A 21,689-nucleotide genomic window follows, 5' to 3' on the forward strand; every position below is an offset into this window, starting at 1 on the left:
GAAGACATCAAAATATGCGACGCCATCTTTGACATCATCGATTTCACCTTGAGTGCTAATGCCTGTTTTTATCACGTGCTTCTAAAGCATGGATCCCCATTTCGTCACGTTCCTTATGAAGACTCAAACAATGTGCTCACGCAGCTTTTTGTTGGATATTTGCTGAAATGTAAAAGCAAGGGATTTTGCGAGCAAATATTCGCATATGTTCGTATTGTTTCAGTGTACAGCATATACCACGGAAACTTTTCTTTGTTTTGAATAAACTTCTTGTTCCTTTGTTGATCCATGCAGTTTAACAATTGTTTTGTTTATTGCATTTTTGGTTCACCTTACATGGTAAATATTAACATCCTTCGGGAGAAGTTGCCATGTGCAAAGATTGTGCCATGCTATGTTTGTCTTATTTTTATTTTTTTAGAGTAGAAGTTCACGTGGATATTTAAGAGACCACACTTTTTAATGGTCGTCTTCTTACTGTGATGCACAATCTCTCGACAGTGTGATTTGATTTCCCCTAACAGGCGATAACATGCAAAACTTGCCCAGGGGAAAGTAAGGCAAGTGATAATCGTTAGATACCCAGCTTGTGAGCTACGTGTGATTACAGCTTCGTGCCTCACAAGGAGGAAACAAAATTGAGAAACACGCGGAATCATGATCTCTTGTTGAAGACATCTACGTTTCTCTTTTAAGATTTATTATTTTATTAACCCGGAATAAAGAGATAAATTTAAAATTTTCAAATTGCAATCATGACTGTCATTGACTTAATCCGTTGCTATTTTTTGAAAAGAATGCGAGTTTTAATGGCGCGACATATGAGGAAATAACTGTAGAGGTTGTACTTCATGCTTGGAAATATTGCGTCGTTTTAAGACTACACGAAATTCCTATCCAGCAAAATACAAGGTCGTTTATGCTTTTTATAACTTAAGGCTTCATAATATTGGATCTTAAATTAACTTTCAGAGGTTTCAGGTTTTGTAATGTAAATGTACCGATGTGACCGGACACAGCACTCAAATGGAGAATGACTGAGACTATGTCAGCCTTAAATTCGATTAATACGTTACCTAGGTGGACGGAAACTAAAATTTTTTTTTCATACTGCCTTGAGTTGGAATACAGAAGATTGAAAAAATGTGGTTACTCGGCACAACTCTTCAGTTTCGAGTGCCACTACGAGCTTAATATTCGCCTAAAATGTACTAACTCGAGTTTGTCATGATGTTTCCTGTATGTTCTATTTCTGTCATTTATTTTCGATAAACAATGTGGATATTTTATCCTTGACAGCGTATAACACTTCGTGGCCTGAAGCCCTCAGTTTATGATGATTTACGTTAGCCATTTTTCATTTCATTTAAGCTTCCTTCAGTCAATTCATGTCACTCAGTTCTTTCTTGGGTGAACTAATTGAAATTGATGCGGTTTGTTGCCTTTCTTGCTCCAAAAAGAGTCACTCGCAACTCTCTTGCTTTTCGACGGATTAAGTACAAGTATACGTGCACGTTTGAAGTGTCTTCTTTACTCAGAGCTCTGTTTTATCCATATATTTTGATATTTTCACGTTTTACGTGGGATATTAGGTCTGATTATTATCGCCAGCATGTCTATTTTTAACTGACACTATCCGCCACAGACATACTGATACTGATGATACTGGCTTACTGGTCAGTAACAATTTTCTAGAGCCAAAGTGTTTTTCTTTGAGTCTCACTGATATATCTTAATTTCCATTTTTGAGCCAAAAATTGCAGAGAATACACTCAACAAGTCATTAACAGAATGAGAATGGTTTTAATACGTCTATCGAATACATACATACATACATGCATACATATATAGGGAGTCTGCAAGTCGATTTTCGCGTGGAACAGTGCTCAATACGTTGAAGCAGAGCGGAATAAATATTTTAAGAGGAAAAAAGGACGCAAATACATTTTCCCGACAAGCCTGTTAAACCCCTGAAGAGTGAAGGGATTCACGAAACAGGCTTGTCGGGAAAATGTAGTTGCGTCCTTTTTTCCTCTTAAAATATTTACATGTATATGTATATATATATATATATATATATATATATATATATATATATATAAGTTAAAGAATTAAAGAGGACGCATCGATTCTCTGTGACTCTGAGTTTCACGCCTAAGCACTCGTCAGACAGAACTTTATTCAAGGAAGAACATACCTCCTTATATACAAATTAGATAAGTAACTAATTAATTCACTAGTGTGATGAACTAATCTACTTGTGAAATAAAGATTCTATAGAGCTATTGTTGGCGGCTTGTGAAATTTGCTAAGTAAAACTTATTCTCGTGGCGGCAGCAATAAGTTTTACTTATGTATACTTAGCTCTGCTACCACAGCATTGAGCGCTTTATGCAAAGGTAGACTCTACCCCCACATTCATTTACATATATATATATATATATATATATATATATATGTAAATGAATGTAGGGGTAGGGCGACATCTTCCGCATTTGTTCAGTGAACACCGAAGCTGATGAGTCAATGATCCGGCATCGATTACATTTTTAATTCAGTTCTCCTGGTCACTAACGCATTAACAAAAACACATTTCAACGTGATTCATAACCATTGATACTAATTCCGCTTGAAGCGAAACTGTTAAAGGAAGTTTTGGTATTATTCCTTCAGGGCAATATCTTCCTCATTTGTTCAGTGAACACCGAAGCTGGTGATACTGGCTTATTGGTCGATAACAATTTTTCTAGAGCCAACCTTTTTTCTCTTTGAATCCCACTGATATATCTAAATTTCCATTTTTTCTTAGCTAAAACTGAATTTCAGAGATTGGTTGGTCGAGATATCTAGCTTACTCAACAAGCCATCAACAGAATGAGAATGGTTTTAATACGTCTATCGAAAAAAAAAATATATATATATATTTTCCACGCTGTGAAACACCGAAGCTCACATGTCACTGAACATCAGTTTTTCGGTTTTCTCGGTCACCAAGGTGTTTCACTTTTCTCTTTCTAGGGCCGAGTTTTATGAACATTAGGGATATTTCCGTTTGGTGCGAAAACTCTTCAAGGAAGTTATGATACTTTTCCTTAGACCTCACAGAGGGTTTCATTACGTCTATTAGGACGACATCTTCCGCATTTGTTCAGTGAACACCGAAGCTGATGAGTCACTGATCCGGCATCGATTACATTTTTAATTCAGTTCTCCTGGTCACTAACACATCAACAAAAACACATTTAAACGTGATTCATAACCATTGATACTAATTCCGCTTGATGCGAAACTGTTAAAGGAAGTTTTGGTATTATTCCTTCGATCCCCCAAAGGTTGTTGTTCTCACTTTCAGCATTTCATTTTAATGAATGATGATGCGACCTTCTCTAACTAGATAGTTGTGTCCTCACTCAAGTACAATCTTTTTTACTTGAAACAATGATAAGTACCCATATAGGAAGTCAGTAAGAGGAAGCTGTTCGGGTTTCTAGATCACACGACTTTGAAGGTTGTATCAGTGGTTTTCCGATTTTTCCCGGTGGGTCGGAGGAAAGGAATTCACGTCTTTTGCCGAATTCAATTCTTGTTCATCTTTTTCCATGGCTATGTTAGTTTGTACAGTTTTTAAAAAGTTATTGTTCACAGCCTCTTCATATGAGGGAGGGACTATTTCTTTTCCAGGCAACTCGGACAGATTTTCAAATTCGAAGTAATGTATCGGCGCGAGTTGCTCATGGGAAGCACTCTTCGAGTTTGAAAATTCCTCACCATTTACGGCGGACTCATTTTCAGCGAGTTTATCAACGCAGGAGTTCCAAAACGTTATGGCGACAAGCAACAGTCCACCCACAGTTACAACGACTGGTCCAGCAATTATGAGACTATTTATAGAATAGGTGTTCCCCACTACAGTCAAAACAGAGCCGGTGAAGACGAAGAGAAGAGGCGTTAACCGTTGAAGTCTGCTGAACATGTTGTTGACGGATTTTAACATCTTCTATCCAAAAGTTAACTGAGTTAGAGATGAAATAGCGTCCTTCTACCAGGTCTGAGCGCTGGGAAGAGATAATTTGGCGTTCCGTTCCTTCGGTGGAATATGACAACAACAAAGTGTTTGAGTGAGTGTTACTTATTAGATATTAAATGTCGATTATCATTGACGTCGTGAGTAATATTGTTTGAATATTTTACCCACACTTAGATTTAATTTCCAGATTCTAAATATTACTTTGGCTAAGACTGAGATAACTAACTAATTAATTTAATTAACTGCTTAAACTAAATTGAAAGAAGTGTCAAGGAATACTTACAATTGAACAGTAGAATTTTACTATCAAGAAATAGGTCAAAAAGGAAATCATTAAGTCAAAGCACAGACCCTTAAATATCATGATTTACAATGTTTTACTCTTGTTATATTTGTTTCAGCATTCAAGTAATTATAACTTCGTTTGCCAAGATGATCTGAGACAAAATACCATGGAGTTTGTCCTGGTATTAGGTAGTTTTCAAGTAAACCATGGTTACACAAGTCCAGCACTAGATGAGAGATGAGGTATAAAAAGAAAACATTTCGTTAATCCCGTTAACAATTTGGTATACTTATTTCATCTGAGCACCATCGTTTCATTCTACTCCTATTTCGTCAAGTTCGTCTCATTCTTTCCCCTTGTAAGTTTATTTTAAGTCACTAAGTGATGTCATTGCAAAATATATTTTGCGGAATCAACTTTTTTTGGAGCCTCTAGCAAACATTTTAACAAAATATACAATGGACATAGCTTTTCAATATATTTTCAAGTGCTCCCTCAGGGCCAGTAGCAAGCTCTTAACGTCAATGTATAGAAACAAGGTCAAGTGGTGGTTGTCAAGAGGAGGCTAAATCTGATAGCCAATGAGGGTGTCAAGAATCTGTAAAATATGATGAAAATAAGAGACTACTTACTACACTACTTATGCACATTTTTATTGATTTCAACACAAGAAAACCAAGACACATCAATATACGGTTATGTTCAAATTAGCACTGAGTTTATCTCAGCTTGGTTGTCCTGTCCAAAACGATGACAACGCGAGAATGTCAAATTATTTATTGTCGAGGATATTTTTAAAAGATATTTTGAATCACGAAGGAGGAATCGAATCTTAAATGTTTCATATAGGATTAAAATCCTGCTTTCACATATTCGCTCAGTTGATCAAGCACAGGCCTTTACGATATTCTTTGGTAAAGAAAAACAAACATAAGCTTTATCAGGGATGGAAATTTCCAGAACAAGGCAACTCTTTGTTTACTATAATGTTTCAATTAATCAATTCTCCGCTCAGTTGAGGCTAACACTCAAAACAACGGCTTCCTGAACACGTTGTACCGTAGCAATAGCTTTTATCAATTTTCATTCACTTTTATATACTCAAAGCCGAGTAAACTGAGATGCTATTTCGAAAAATTCCTTTTTCGTTGATCATGTAGTCAGCAGAAACAGTCCGGAAAGTTTAATTCGTCTATGTTATTAGTGTAATACGAAGTTTTAAAATACTGTTGAAGTACGTGATTAAGTTGGCAGCTTTCCTAGTATAATTACTTGTCCTAGATATTTTTAATAAACAAAATCAACGAGTTTTTCTTGATCGACATGCGTGGTTGATCAGCCATAAAAATTCAAATCACGACCGTCTAGTGAAAAACGTTCGGCATGCCACTGTGATAAAATGCTCAGAATAATTAAAATGGTTGTTGCTTGTTTGATACAACATCCGCAAAATGCAAGAACTTAGTGAAATTTGGTACCATGGCTACCATAGGCGATCAGTGACAAGCTCATTGAGCCTGTATAAGACAGTAGTCGCTATCGTGGTTCTCATTTTGTGCGGAATCCTTATGGTTGTGGTTGGAGTGACAAATAACAGCTCGCATATGAAAACAGGAGGTTATACGATGTGTTGTTTCGGATTAATAGCTGGACTCTGTTTTATTGGTATACGTTATTTAAAAAAGACAGCAAGTAATTTAGAGAATACAACTGAAGGAAACGAAAGTCCATTAACACGCAGCGTTGAACACATTGAGTTGCTGCTTCGCGAGGGACAGATGGGAAATAGCGAGGCTCAGACCAGAGGCTTATCGTCATCAAGAAGGGAATTAAACTTTCTTTTGACGAGAATCTTTGGTTATCCTCCTTCTTATGAGGAGGTAACAACGAATGATACTCATGACACCAGGACACAGGTTCAATGTGACCCACCGCCATGTTACACAGATGATGAAATGTTAGCGGATGTAAGTTCATCGCCGCCATCTTACGAAACTATTGTCTCAAGAACAGTAACAAGTGAAGTGTGACAAATCTCCCCGCCGAGCCCCCTCAGTTGATGAATCGTCCAAAAAAAATTATCCTTTCGTTGACTCTTCTGAGCTTCACGTAGGAAAAGGCGAGGCCGAGAGTGGAAGTCATTGCCAAGCTAGTTGGCGCAAGATTTAAAGTAAAACATACAACGTTCAGCAACATTACAATGTGAAGTAACAACTCTAATTCCAGAGTTACAGTCAGCGGTGGAAAGAATTGAAGTTTCTTTTTACTACGGCCGTAATTACACTGTCGCACAAAACCCAATAATTCTGTATTGAGGGTGCAACGTACCCTGCCTCTACTTTAGGAAAAGCCTTTTGTTAGTCTGATCTCAACGACGTTCTTCCGGAGTAATCTCGTACCCAGATCCTACCGTGTAACCGGAAGGCCATGGAAGGTCTGGGTACGAGCCTTCTTCCAGCGTGGATTTACGAAACTACTCGAATCTACGACGTTTCGACAGCATGTTACTAGTCTTCTTCAGGTGATCAGTGAGATTGAATGATAATGACGATTCGTTTGGAAGCATTTGCTCTGCCGTGATTGGTTGATTTTTCAGTTCATTGCGATTGTGCTTTATAATAATGAGAAAGGAAACTACGCTGTTTAAAATAGTTCGGTTCGTTTTATACAAAATCTCTTTTGCTTTAAATTTCAAGTAACAGTTTTTCTCTTCCTTTGCCCCCTTTGTATTTTTTTTCGCAATCACGCGCGGCGCGCGTGATTTCACAAATTAGCCAATCACGTCAAAAAACTCTAATCTTGACATTGGAAAACTGACGTGGACATTTTTAGCGTACTTTAAGTTTGTTTTCGCGGAGTTTTAGTTGTTTTTGAGCTTTCGTTCGTGTAAATTTGTAACTCCGTTGTTTGGAATATTAAGGAGTTTCGGAGTTTTTATTTCCGTCGCTGTCACCGTCAAGATCTGGCCTGTGGTGGGTTAACAACGTTTCGTTCCTGTGAGATAACGTGTGAAAAATGTGATTAGCTGAGCGTTACGTTGACTAAAGCACGCGTAAACACGCAAGGTACCGTGTTTTACTAAAGCACGCGAGAACACGCAAGGTATTGTGTTTGCATATCAGGGCCAAGAATGTTGTGATCATAGTTATTATATACACACACACACACACACACATATATATATATAATGTGACTATATAATGTGACTTAACAGTTCAAAGGTCGCGCTTGAAAGATGATGTAAATCTCTACAAGTTCCAGATATCACGTTTTCAGATTCGATAATCGTCACGAGGCAGTTATGTAACACTTAGAACAATAGTGATTGCGTAAGACTTGTGTTTTCGAATATCTCCTCTCACGACCAAGGGGTGTGAAACAACTAGTGCGATGTGTTCTTAGTGCATTACTGCCGATCGCGTTATGTAACGCTCAAAGCACGTGAGATAACGCACGAGCCGAGGGAGGGGCATTACCTGTAAAGCGATATATATATACATTTTTCCAAGGAAGTCGTTAGGTTTCCTTGAAGGCAAGATGTATCTTTTTCCATTCTTCTTTGCATAACTTTGCGTAATCGAAATCTTTGCTCCAGAATTTTGCTCTCTATGATTCAAAATAAATTTTTTTGAGCAGAGCCAATCCAGTGCCTGTGGTGTTGTTACTATTTTCGCGCATAAGCATGGGGTTTCCTTCTCTTTTTCGAAGACTATAGCTTGGGATTTTTCTCAATTTGTCCCACTGGATTTTTGCCTCATCACATTTCGGGTTTAAATGAGATCAGTGTTTTCGGCCTTCTCTTCTTCCTCAGGTTTGTTATTTTTAGCTCCGGGCTTGATAATTTGCTCGGTTTCGTTCCTCTCCATTTTTTTTCCATATCTTTTCTCGGTTCGTAACCAGTTCGGTTTTGTTGGCTTCTCCATTCTCAGTTTTGTAAAATCCAGCCTGGAAAATCAAATCAGCAGTCGTGTTACTTGACAAGGTGAAACGACCGGTGTGTAATTGATGTCTAAGGGGGTGGTCAGCCTATACTGGGCCCGTATATATGAGTAGATCTATGCCTACTTTTGTCTTTTTCCGCCCGATTGACTTTTATAATGTGATTCTTGCAAATGTTGAGACAAAAATTGACCTTTCTTAGCGGCACATGCCCGTAACAAGCCGAAAAGCTGCCTAACCTAACGTGAGTCACTGAACGTTGTTTATATATGTTTTAACAGATTGGTCTCAGACTATTACCCGAGCGGGTTCATGATCATAGTCATGATGAATCGTTATGTAATAATTAGCAAACGTGAGTTCATGTGTGAACGGTGATTTGAACGTCGTGTTTTTAGTGTTTTGTAACATGTAGTACGTGATATCACGCGTGAACCATTTGGGGCATCACTATTCGATAGCTTTACGATGTTCAACGTAAGATCCTACACTAAGAACTGTTTCGTGGAGGTTCATAAGCCTTGTGGTTTCTCAGTTGATGTCAAGGAGAGACTATGTTTTCAAAAATCACCATGTTAAAGTAGACATTCATCTTGTCATCTTTGGAAAAATATTTGTTTGATTGTTGCTATGGTTTCCACTAAACATCTATAAGAAATGAACTATATGAACGCGATATTACACAACGATTCCAGGCTAAGGAACACTCGCAAAACAAGTCAACGTTTTCTTTTCAGCTGAAAACAAGGACAACGAGTGGTATGGAGAGAAACCAATCCATGCAAGGTATGAACTTATCACTGTGTGTGCGAAGAAACTGGGACAAGGGACATAAATTAATAATAAAACGTAAATCTTCATGGCCTTTCTTGACAACAATTAGCTCGATTTTCTCGACAATTTCTTCCTTAAATATCCTCCATGATGATTCCAAAAAAAAAGGGGAAATTCGTTCACAGAAAGTTTTGTTGTATCACTTAGGCGGCCCAAAAAAACTTTCTATTATTATGAGATATTATTTACTGTTAGTAACATATGGGATTTCTCTCTTAACGTTATCGAAAGCCGTTAAGGGGCTGTCTTGGATGTACTGTATTGGAGGAGATGCACTCAGTCATATTTAAAGTAGCCGTCCTTATTTGAAAAAAGTCGACATTGATCAGTGACAGATGATAATTTTAAACAGTATTGACTAATACACCTTGTAACCCAATGCTGTTCCTCCTATTATCAAACAGTCCATTGTTACCCTTACGAACATTTTTTTTGTTGCTGACCATAAATTCCTTGAATGAATCATGAAAGTTACGTTATTGTTTCCACTAGTAGTACCTCTGATCGTTTGAAACTCTCTAGTTTAATAACTGTTAACATAACGTTTATGGCGTATTGTTTGTGTGTATTTATCCTCTGTCCACCATGGAGTTCCCTACAACTCCGTGGTAGAGCATGGGAATTCGGCGCAAAATCCGAAAGTCGGAGGTTCGAGTCTTTATTGGAACTCAGATTTTTCTTTATTCTATGCTAGTGGCAAAAAAATGAACAAATCTCTTTATTGAACAATCGAATTTAACAATTATAGTCTTACTCATACTTGACTTACTATAGTTCCCTTCTAATCTGCCTTTTATTTTGATTTAGTTTTTCTTTAACAGTCTTTCGAACGCGAAGGGAAACCGACCTTATAATTGTGTTATCAACAAGAGGGGTCAGGTGGTACGGGACCCTTTGCAGTCTTTTACTGAAGGCTCTCGCTTCAGACTGAGATGAAAATCTAGGACTACTTGCAATATACTTAGCTTCTTCCAAAATAGCATATTTTGACGCATGTGAAGTAATTACGACAATTCACAACGGAAATTGATTTCCCTCAACTTGCTGCCAGGTCTCAGATTTGATTGCGATACAAAAGTAGTCCGCGATGTCAAAAATATCATTTTGTTATTGTACGGCAGGTCAAATACATATTATTTATTCCTTACAAATTTCACTTGAATAATTTCCGTGCTCAAAAGTAACATTTAACATTCACCGGTGAAATGACATTTAACACTTCTCGAGTAGTGAACTTAAGTATCGATCGAAATCAGCTATAATATAAAACCAAATTAATCAAACAACTAGTAAGTTAAGAGTACTCTAACAACTGTTGAAGGCTTAAAAATTACGTTCTCCGCCTTCTATATGAGTTTCTGCTTGATCAAGAAATTGTCGATGAGGTAATCTACAGTGCCCGTAGTGCATGCATGGTATTGTGCCCGTAGTACATCTGAAGTCTGCGGATAAATGTAAGTGTCTGAGCAACTGCATCAACCCCTAACAGTCAAATATGATTGGTTAATGTAGGTTAGGGGAGAGGTAAGTGCGCTTTCATCCTCGTCCATCTTATCGCTAACAGGTGCGTTTAGCAAGGCTCCCAGCTGTGCAGACGATGACCCTAACGAAAATTTATCGTCATCATCATCCTCGTCATCATCATCCTCGTCATCATCATTAGTATCATCATCATCGCCATTATCATCGTGGAGAAAGACAATGGTTCCGGAGCACAACTATTCAAGGCCTTCAGATATAGATGAACTTAAAGAGTTGTTCTCGGATGTCGAAGCGCAGCAACAAGCCAAGGGCGATGTGAAACAGGTTGAAAAAGCTGCGGAGTTAAGACAGCAGCATCAGGAATGGTCACCAGTTTCCTCCTCCGAAAACGTGTTCAAGCTTGTGTTTGAGGCCAGCGGTGTGCGCTTAGCATTGAAAAACGATAAAACTGTAAGTAAATAAATTAAAAACAACTTTTTGATTCAGTATGGGAAGTAGTCCGGGATTACATTGCATGATTGTCTTTTCTTTACTGCCTGGTAGGTATTTAAATTTCATATCACCTCGAACAGCTATGATTCAGCTCGGTCATTCAGCTTGGTCATTCAGCTTAGTCATTCAGCTTGGTCACTTAAGGTTTTTGGCGTTTCACGCAGGCATTTTGTACGTCTCATTGCAGTTTCCATTTTAAATTTTACTTTATTTCGATTGATTGTTGGGATTAATTTGGTTTTGGTTTTGGTTTTTACGAAATTCGCTCTCTATAACTGAGGTGAATTCTTAGAACGGGATACATACGTAAGTAATTTTATAGAGTAATGTTTACTGACCTAAAACCTTTTTTTTCTTCCTTTAAACCTCAGAAGCCACAAAAAGATCCTGAAAAACATAAATGAACCACAGGCCCGGTTACCAAGGTAGAAGTCCTTTCTGCTTCGTTCTTGGTCATCTGGGAGATGCGTCAAAGGAGTGGGGGAACGGTGCTGATCCGAACAAACCACTAAATTTTTTTTTTTTCGCTTTCCCTGCTTAGAAATGAAAACAAATTTTTATCCAGCCTTACGCCAGACGGATATGTGTTGCACGCAAGTCCAGAAGACTAAAGTACATCATTTACCATCCATACAAATTTCTTTTACTTTCCCTGTCAGTAATTGAAAGGAATTCTTCCACATAAAATCGCCTGATCTGTTCTTGATGTTAATTCTTGTGCCCAGGTCTCACTCCTTGGCAGGAAAATAGTTTTGTTAAGCAAAGTGTTTTATGATATTCTTAAATAAATTATTCGAGAAGTTCTTCCGTGACTGAAATAAAGTGCTCCCGTTATATAATGGAATCATACGTACGACATGAAATAATTAGCTTTCGATTAGTTCTTTCCATAAATCACGTAAAATCCGTCTTTGTTTTTTTTAAGTTTTTCAAATTGTCATAACTGAGGTGATAGGGCTTTTAACTAGAGGCTTACAAACTTTGCGAGGTAAAACAGAAATGTAATTTACTAATTGAATTAGGTTGGTTATTCATAATGATGATCAAAAATTATCATATCATTTTGCGTTTCACTTGAGAGATTTTAAAATTGCTTTATATCTACCCAAATAATGTTGTCCGGGTGCATCGTTCTGGTGATTCATGACCATTTCATCGTTTACATCACAATTGAGAGTTTCAAATGTCAAGCCATCAAATGCTTGATCACAACGATCGGACTGCTTTCTTCCTCTCGTCATCGCCGGGCGATGAAGTTACGTCTCAGATAAATAAATAAAAGCAACTGACATTTCCTCGCCCTCACAAAATGGAAGACAAATATCATGACAAAAACAACCAGTGGGTGGCCACCACGAAAACCAAAAACTGTTTACTGTTTTAACCGGTCACATTGGTCACTCTTTAGGATTGTCACGTCTTTATAAATGACCACATTTTTCATGGTGATCTGTAATACTGGTCTTGTCGCTAGCCACCGCCAAGGCTAGACACATTAATAGCGAAAATGCTTCAAAACATAAATTCAAAAATTTCCAATTTTCATTTATAATTCTTTTCATCAACCTCCTTCCTGTATTTCCCTACAAAACGAAGAAGAAAAGGAAGAAAAGGAAGAAAGGCGGGCTTTCCTCTACCAGTCTTAGAAGTATAAAAGTGCTGACTTATGTCTTAATTTTCAAATTTTTGATACGCAGAGAAATTTGCCAGCCAGCTAGCTTTCGCTTTCGGCACGTTTAATATTTAGAGAATCGGCTCCGCGGGCAGACCAACCTTGCTTTGTACGTCAATGGAATGCAACAGTTTACCTAATAATCACTTTTAAAAATCCAGCGAAAATGCTATTAGCTTTTTTGTATCTCTTACATTTCTGAGAATCTTTTGAAACCCCAAAAAATCCTCTAAAATATCCGGTTTTTGGTCTTAGCCCGCCTTCCGCACTCTCACCAGCCCCTTAGAGAGCATCAATCCCGGCAGTCGTGACGATGGAAAAAAGACAACCTTTATTTAAGAGAACGTGCTCTAGGACTTCGACGCTCAGATCACTCTGATACATATATTTATTTCCGAGAGGTCATTCTTTAAGGGCGCCGAAAGGATTTCACCTCTACGATTGCAAAAAGTCGGTGAAAAAGAGGAAGGAAATGACGACGATGATATTTCGTGTTTGTAGCTTGTCCCGAGAGGACAATAACAACATCGTCGCTTGACTCTGAAGATGACTTCCGCTCAGGATATCGAAACGTCAGATACTGCAACCGACAACAGTCCCTTTCAGTTTCTACTCTCCAGCTCCGGAAAATAATTTTAGAAAGCTTATTAAAGAATATTTTTGTAATATTTTGGGCTAAAATCGCAACATCTTCTTCGTTCACTAAGCCGTCTGTGAAATGAAAGACCATGAACCACGTATGTTGTCACTACGTAAACTTTTATCCATACCACGTGACGGTGACAAAAGTATCAAGTTCGCTTTAAATTTGGCATCGTAGGTGGGAAAAGTGTATCTATTTATCAGATTTCTTTCTTTTTCTTTGTCTATACATGTATGTTAGACACAGTTTGACTGACCACAGCTCCTTGAACTGTTCTTTACGTGCGCCGCAAATGAAGAATTTCTTGCACTATATGTGGCGTGACATTATATTTAGGCTCAAATGTTTGTGTTTACAGACCGCGCTGACAATACAACCTGCAGTCCAACACTGAAATATGCCAAACTATGAGGAAATTTAAACCTTTGCTTTGAAAACAACGACAGAAATTGACAGTAAAGATCAAGATCAACACAAAAAATTTAAATGTGCGAAGAATCAAAATATCTTTCGCTTCTAAAATAACTCTATAAAGATAAGGCTGTATGGAAATTTCTTGTTTTGAATATTTAAAGATGGCATTTTAATGAATATGCCACTCGCGTTTCACGTGCACGGGAGATCAGAGACTGACCTGAACGATGAAATGTGCCCTGTGTCGATCTCGTTCGACTCTCGTGATACTGATTCGTTTTGAATAACACCCAAGGGAAACGCGTTGGCAATCACGTACATGAATTTTAATCACCCCTAGCATTCATTCAGCACGTGCTCTCGTTTGACAGCCATGACAATACATAATTTTTAGATCAGTCGCAAATTTTTTTTCACAGAGATTTCGGTTTTCGACAACATATCTCTGCATGAACCTCCACGTAAAAGCCAACCGAGCGTTTTTCGTCCGCTTTTTCACCAATTTAAGCCTTGTCATAAAAAAGGAAAGGGATAAATCGTTTTTCTAAACGCCAAAAAAAATTTCATTATTCAAATTAACCAACAGGCCTGAGTCGTGCATTGCATCGTACGGTGGTAAGTACAGCCTTCAACCGAACTCTGCGCTTTTAAAATTCTGCGTTCGTTTTTCTGGGCAATTTTCGTATGGGTTTTTTTTTCTACACTGAAACTCATAATTCATTTGAAATACTAATGAAATCTTAAAAAAATTTTCATTCTGTAATCAGGTTTTTTCCCTCAGCGCAATCACACCAATTGCCAAAACAAAGCAAGTGACCGTCATGAGTTTTTAGTTGGTCAACGTGCAAGCTTGACATTGAAGAAATTTTCGATGCCTCGATACCAAATGACTTTCTGTCAGTACAATTCGAACGGATATAAAGTTTCTGAATGGTGGATGTTCCTTTTCTTGTTGTACATCGCCAGTTTAATGGTGGGAGTCGTGTTTGTTGTGGCTGGCTTTACTTCATCTGATTATGGCATGGGCGCTGTCGGGTTAGTTTTGTGCATCGCGGGCGCATGTTTGGCCGTCTTGTGTGACTTACTTCGAAGATTTGGTTGCGGATGGAGAAAAATAATGGCCTCGCGATCACCGCGTTTTGGAGACAACGGCCAAGAAAATCCAGACGCTGACATTGATTTTCCATATCTACCAGGCTACCCGGGATTTTCTACAGCTGTGGTTGATAATCCACCTTCATATGCAATTTGCTCGGGCGAACCGTTTGTAACCAGCCCTGACATTTCTTGCTCTTGCGGAGATTCTTATGCGTGTGTCGATAATGGAAGATTAGAATCTTCCAACAACACTGATAGGATTCCAGAGGCGACTTGTACAACATTACCTCAGGATCATGGACCATCAAACTTTGGACCTGAGGTTGTAGGTACAGAGCAGAGGACTCTAAAACCATCACCACCTCCATATGACTTTGTTGTTGTTACCACTTTCGACACATCTAGACTGTCTTGGCTAAGGGATTCACCGCCTCCTTATGCAGAATTCGTTTAGTACATTAAACTAAAGACAATAGCTAAATGTCCGGCAGCCGAGCACGCAACAAGGCTGTATTATTTAACTTATTTAATTTTTTCGACAAAGCCTAACATTACGCGGTGCTTATTTAGGAAGATTTTGGCTAAATTTTCTTAGTTAGTAATTTTCTTAACATGCGGAACAAGCATGGCAGCATGAGTTTGTTTTTGCGTTTTTCAATTGGGAGAAAGGTAAACGCGAGGGGTTCCGCTTTCGCGCGGACTCTCCCTTTCCCTCCTTGCCTCGCCCTCTATCTGCTCGCCTGAAAAACGCACATGAAAAAAAGCTTAAACGCAGAGTTTTTCCCGAGATATGTCTGGCATGAGTCAATTAGATTAAGTAATCGAGTACTGCTTCTCAATTGTGGGACAATTTTTTCCTTCTTATCGTGTAAAGCTTTTGTTCTCTTTTATTGACCTGCAATGTCTGACGATTTGCGAGATATGCCTTTAAACAAAGGCGTTATTGTCAAAAATTATGTCTTTTGTTGTATATCAAAGAGATTTGAATTTTTTATTTCAAATTTGTAAATTTTAAATTGATAATAATAGTTAAAAAGTCAGCTTATGTGAATATTTAAAAGAAAATAAATAGTTGATAATTATTTATTTTTTACTGGCCGCTGGTTTCCTTGGCGGGTAATCATTTTGATCACATGTGATATCTCCTTCCATCCATTCGTCCTACTCCCCCCGTGTAAAGATAGAATGAGAGAATGGAAAAAACTAAATATCCTGTGTGCTGATTGAATACGGATATAAGCCAGTTTTGCCTTATCCCTGCCCTCCCTCCCTACCTGCGTGAACTTACCCCCCCCCCACATACACACACACACCCTACGTGAAGAGTAATAATAAACAAAAGTTAATTTACATGGCTCCCAGACACAAGTGACTAAATTTTCTCGGTCAAGATTGCTGGAAGTTAGCCAGGCAGCAGCAAGTTCAGCAGGAGGAGGATTTTGTCTATCTTGTCAGCATTTTAGTGTATTCTGTTTTCGCGGGCCTTCACGGTATAAAGCATATAGGCATGATTATTTTCATCTTAGAGACACATTTTAGATCGTCTTCAAAAACAAACAAAGTCGCCCTGGATTTCGAGCCCCGAGCGGTCTACGATTATTTCAAACGGAAAGTAAAAATTTTTGAGTGGACAATCTGAATCATAAATAAGCAAAAACAACTAAATAATCCAGCGAAATAGGATTACCTTATTCTGAAATAACTACGAACAAAGCCTGTACAGTTTAGCGGAGAGGAACAGCTGTATTCTGACGTTTTTACGTTGCTTCTTTCCTTGCCGGCTATATCCCACAAAGTTACGGATCCGAACCGATAGGAACACACACACGGCAAGTCGGGTAAATAATTTTTGAATGGTATACATATAACAGAACAGATACGGTGTTTATTTATTAGACTACAGCGAAAAGAAATGTTTACCTCGACCTTAATTAAGAATCTAACGAGCATTTAAACGGCTAACGGACGAACGGCCTCTCACGACGAGAGAATATCGCATTTTAGACCGACATCAGTCTTTCCTCATCAGTTGGTGTCCGCATCTGGTAAGCAGCCTTGATCACAAAATGATTAACAAAAATATAACCTACTACGACTTTACAACTACCACAGTCCTTGGTATATGATATCACTGCAACGCTGGTCATAAAATGAATGCTTTGGAGCACCCATGCTTTCTAGTAATCAAATTTTTTTTCACTCTTTGACATTTGCAAAATATATTATTTGAATAAGCATTTGATCTCCTTGGAAAATAATTTACGAAAATAAATTTAAGGTACGTTGTTGGTTTGTATACTGAGAAATTTATTATGTGATCAAAGAATCTTCGAGGAATTGTTCCTTTAGCGAGATCGCCTTTTTATTTTCTCTTGACGGCAGCGGCTGATAATACCTGCCCGCGTGTACGATTTGCTAAAAGTTTACGAGGATCGAAACATTTTCAGTGGCGCGGAAGACAACTTCTTCCGAAATTTATTCTAAAACCATCAGGATAAGTTAGCAAAGAATTTCGCAGTACTTGAAACAAATCAAAGAATTTAACTTGCAAAAATAAATAGGATCTATCATACTTTGTTTCTTCCGTCCTGAAGAAAAACTCGACGGTGACTCACTGTGTGTTTATAAAGAATTGTCAACATAAGCAAAAAGTGCTTTGCGTTCAGATATATTTTTAAACCGTGATGCAATTTAGAATTGGAAACCGAAAGTACCCAGAACGTATATCCCCCTTATGTATAATTATTTTGTCCAATCACAACTCTTGATGTCATGAGTTGCGGTTCTTCGTTCCGAAAAAAATAACACATATAATTTACAATTTTCGTACAACAGTGGAAGACCAGTAGTCCTAAATATCACTACATGTAAACTGAAATATCAAGGATTTGAATCTTGTTGAATGAAAGGCGCTCAAAGTATTACACCATCTTTGCGAATCGCACATTTAATTTGTAAGAAGCGAGTTTCAAACGCTGATGAAACTCGTTGAGGATTTACAGCATATTATATAGCAAGATCGAAGGTCAGTTCTTCGGGAAAACACACAGCACTAGAGAATTGGTAGGTAATTTTATTTAATACGAGCTTTTAAAAATTATCTCTCTCTCAAGCGTTCGTTTAAAAGTCTTTCAGTCGACTTTGTCCTGTTGTTTGAGGGAACTGTTTTGAGCAAACGAAGCGAAACACGTCCTGCTTGATTTCACCCAGACAGAACGCCGGTTAAACACCTCCGTTACGAAATAATTCAAAGGTTTCAATTTCCTTCCCGATTAGTAAAAATCTACAGTTCTTCTAAAAACCAATTCGAATGAACCCGACACAGTTCATTCAAATTCAGTCTTTTTAATTCCACTTGCAGCATTTTATTGATTCGACCATAAATTAGATAGAAATCGAGCAGAAATTTTAACTCGTTAGCGATTTCACTGCCGCAGTAATTTTTAATTTTGTAACAACGGACTCGAGAGTTTCTTCAGTCTAATATTAAAGGAGATTAAAATAAAGGATGAAAATAAGGGAATTGAAGGTTCTCTTTTACACGGCCGGCGGCCCACAACTATTGATAAAACATCATAACAAATAAAAAGTATAATCAGTTATCATGTTAAGATTGTTCGAAACAAATGCAAACTTCCGGTTTTTACTGACTCGATGTTGATCGAAATAAGGAAAACTAGCTATTATGTGAATAATAAATTATGATGTTTTTGACTAATTCGGGCATATGATATCCTGTTAAGAAAAGTTTGTATATGTAGCAGTTACAGGCAGTGGCATGGAAATTCCTTGGTTGTAAGCTTCTGAGACGGCCGGGTCAAGGGTCGAAATTGCAATTTTATCAGTTATCGCACGAATTTAGTTATATTTATTGTTGGATGACCGTCGATCGTGTTTAAAGTTTATTTCGTTCTAGGAGGACAACATCTGGCATTTTTATGGAAAACTCATTTTCTTCTCTAAGTTGAGTTCAACCCATCCATCCATCCATCCATCCATTCGTGATTCAACCACGTGCAGTTTCAATTAATCAATTAATTAACCAATCAATCCATCAAATAACCAGCCAGTTTATCAGTTAAGGAATATACTTAGCAGTTAATTGACTAATTAATCCTTCAATCAATCAAAAAATTTTGCAATCCATCCGTTGTCATTGAATAAGTAAATTAAAAATCAAATTAAAACAAATGATATAATTTGTTTGAATTGACGGACAATGATTTTTTTTAAACCGTGGCAAAAAGGCTCTTCGACTCAGTTTTCAACAATATTTTTGTCGCTTGCGATGTGAACCTGGAGAGAAGCCGTTTCCACGATAAAAAGATAAAAAAAGATAAATTTTTCTTTATTTTACGACATAGGTATTGAAACATGAACGAGAGTAATGCACCCACCGTCTCCGCTAAATCTTCCATCTGGCTATGGCTGTTCCGCCCATTTTCCATCATAATCACCTGTGCGGGCCTGGTGATGTTTGTTGCGGGAATCACCTCATTTTCAATTCATGGAGATGCCAGTGGACACCGGATCCTTCTGACTCCTGTTGGAGGCTTCTTGTTAAGTTTTGGCGTGTTGCTGGCTATCGGAATACAATGTCGGGTTCGATTGAGGGAAAGAGAACGGCAAGTGGAATTGCGTCCTAACAGCGATATAGTAGATCTGACATCGGAGTTTGCCTCCGCTAACATTTCCACGGAAGCAACTTCACCGGGTATGTGGCGTCACTCACCGGCAATGCTCCCAACATGCCCTGGTCCTCTCCGAAACGAAGACATTCCCAGCGCAAGGTCCATTTCCCCATTAGTGATTGATATGACTTGCTTGGTAAATATCGATGAAGTTTTATTATCATTGGAGAATCCAGAGGCATTTGAGGTCCCCCCGTCTTACGAGGAAGCGATGTCTTTGGCTTGACATCGTTGCCACCCTGACTTAGTCTCCACTCGCAGGGGATGGGTGTGTTAGCCTGTTGTAAATTAAAGCTTACTGCATAAAATGTACACTGAGATGTTTTTAATCTTCTTTGTCAGGGGCGTTACTAGGGGGGGGGGGGAAGTCCAGAGGTGCCGGTTTACCCCTCCCTCGTTGGTGAGATGACTTTGTTTGACGTCAACAACATTCTTACTTTGTTGGCGAGAACGCTCGAATCCAAAGACGCATAAGTTAGAGCAGCGGTACGTAGCCACTTCACGTGAGAGGTGCCAAAATTCTTAACTTTGACTCCTTCCTTTCAAAGCCTCTAGCTACGCCCCTGTAAGTTCCACTAATTTCCTAATTAAATTTTATCTTCGCTTCACGTACGTAGTTCTTGGCGAGTAATCGCATGTTTGCATGATATAAGGGGTTGGTTCACCTTGCATTTAACTTCCCTTTGTTTTTGTTTCAATGTAAAAAGTATTATTCCAAATATATATCATTGTTCCTTACAAACAACAACGAAAAGGATAAAGCTGTACGAATATACCAGGATGTTATCATATTTCTTAAGCGATTGTAATCTTAGTACAATGTGAACAGCCAAGGAGAGAGAATGAGCTGCTGGGATAAATTGTAATAGTTTATGGAATGATTATGAAATTATTTTGATATCCTAATAACAGCTGCACTTAAGAGGAAGAAAAACAAAAAATTTACTTTGCATCAGAAAGGTGCATTGCCGTCTGTGAATCCTGTACATAACGTACTCGATGCCTTTAGCAGAGCATTTCATTAGTAAAGAAATTTAAAATTTTCATGCGGATGTTAGATTTAGGAATAGTCCACTTACGAATTCTAGAAACCTTTACTTTCGAAACGAGGCCAAGAGTTAAACATTTATTGCGAAAATAAGCGATATTTGCAAGAGCATGAAACTCTTTTTCGTATCGAAGCTTTTGTTTCTTCCCCCGTTTTGAAACAGAGATTTCATGCACTTCGGAAATTGCTTCTTTTACAGGTATGGTATCTACGTCTTGCGTACCTATAACTGTAGCGCGCATTTGCAAGAACGTGCTTGACGGCATTGCGAAAGCCAGCATCGCGCTATTTCAGAATCTCGTTTACATTCAGTCGCCGGGAATTCAAAGATAGCATGATATTAAACCAGTTAAAAATTTCAATGATTTTCTTACAAAGATATTTGAAAATAAGTAGTTTGGAAATCGATGAAGGAAAGTGAGGCACAATCACAAGCCTGAACACTTGGCTTCGATGTCTTCCAGTTTTGCCCCGAATTAATGGCTTTCAATTCTTCGTAGCTGAAAGAGAATACTGTCAAACTTGACATCGACCATATAGCTCCACGAGGATGAAAGTGTAGCTTCTCTACGCAATTTCAAAACATTATTCATTCAACAAGTGCTAAGAATTGATAAGCATATCAATCAATTGGAAGGTGTTATCCTGTTCCAACACTAAGTTCTCTCGAATGCTACTTTAGGAGGAATGAATGTGAAACACTTAGAAGAGAGAATTGTAAATTAAAAATGATAGGAGCTCTAGTCTTAAATTATTGTCTCTGCTTCTTCTTTGGCACCAGTAAATCCCTCGTGGTCCATAACAACAGTTGTTATTTCACTTGTTGAAATATCTGCTTGCGCCCGGTCATAAACAGATTCTTCTTCTGGCAAACAAGATCGATATGCCAAATTGACGACTATAAAGTAGAACAACCCAACCATATACACAGCCATTCCGATTAAAACAAGAATATTCTTTGCCATGGCTCGAGTTGACCACAGCCCCATGCCGCTACCAATAAGAGTTGCTCCTGCAGCGACAACAACCATCGGTAGAACACAAAGGCAGGCCAATTTGTGGC

General features: G+C 38.2%; 3 protein-coding genes and 1 long non-coding RNA gene across 4 annotated transcripts; 3 read left to right on the top strand and 1 right to left on the bottom strand.

The window, feature by feature from the left end:
- The first annotated feature begins 5,688 nt into the window (after positions 1-5,688).
- On the top strand, positions 5,689-7,909 carry LOC131797718 (uncharacterized). Its single transcript, XM_059115382.2, has one exon. The coding sequence runs from the start codon at positions 5,765-5,767 to the stop codon at positions 6,341-6,343; it is 579 nt and encodes a 192-aa protein (XP_058971365.2). The 5' UTR covers positions 5,689-5,764; the 3' UTR covers positions 6,344-7,909.
- A 1,882-nt stretch (positions 7,910-9,791) lies between these two features.
- On the bottom strand, positions 9,792-14,164 carry LOC131797695 (uncharacterized). Its single transcript, XR_009341228.2, has 3 exons — positions 14,010-14,164; positions 11,399-11,447; positions 9,792-10,993 (listed from the first exon to the last, which is right to left on the bottom strand). It is a non-coding gene; the product is annotated as an uncharacterized lncRNA (long non-coding RNA).
- Positions 14,165-14,222: 58 nt separating this feature from the next.
- On the top strand, positions 14,223-15,930 carry LOC131797694 (uncharacterized). Its single transcript, XM_059115358.2, has 2 exons — positions 14,223-14,404; positions 14,557-15,930. The coding sequence occupies exon 2, from the start codon at positions 14,661-14,663 to the stop codon at positions 15,339-15,341; it is 681 nt and encodes a 226-aa protein (XP_058971341.1). The 5' UTR covers positions 14,223-14,404; positions 14,557-14,660; the 3' UTR covers positions 15,342-15,930.
- A 1,752-nt stretch (positions 15,931-17,682) lies between these two features.
- On the top strand, positions 17,683-21,377 carry LOC131797703 (uncharacterized). The gene is made up of 2 exons (XM_059115364.2): positions 17,683-17,950; positions 19,252-21,377. The coding sequence occupies exon 2, from the start codon at positions 19,262-19,264 to the stop codon at positions 19,802-19,804; it is 543 nt and encodes a 180-aa protein (XP_058971347.1). The 5' UTR covers positions 17,683-17,950; positions 19,252-19,261; the 3' UTR covers positions 19,805-21,377.
- Positions 21,378-21,689: the final 312 nt, after the last annotated feature.

Source organism: Pocillopora verrucosa, chromosome 3 (genome assembly GCF_036669915.1).
Source record: "Pocillopora verrucosa isolate sample1 chromosome 3, ASM3666991v2, whole genome shotgun sequence".
Taxonomy (NCBI): Eukaryota; Metazoa; Cnidaria; class Anthozoa; order Scleractinia; family Pocilloporidae; genus Pocillopora; species Pocillopora verrucosa.

What these genes read in the sequence shown, in the direction of transcription:
- LOC131797718 (XM_059115382.2), top strand. Translation starts at nt 5,765, where the DNA reads ATGCAAGAACTTAGTGAAATTTGGTACCATGGCTACCATAGGCGATCA.
- LOC131797703 (XM_059115364.2), top strand. Translation starts at nt 19,262, where the DNA reads ATGAACGAGAGTAATGCACCCACCGTCTCCGCTAAATCTTCCATCTGG.
- LOC131797694 (XM_059115358.2), top strand. Translation starts at nt 14,661, where the DNA reads ATGCCTCGATACCAAATGACTTTCTGTCAGTACAATTCGAACGGATAT.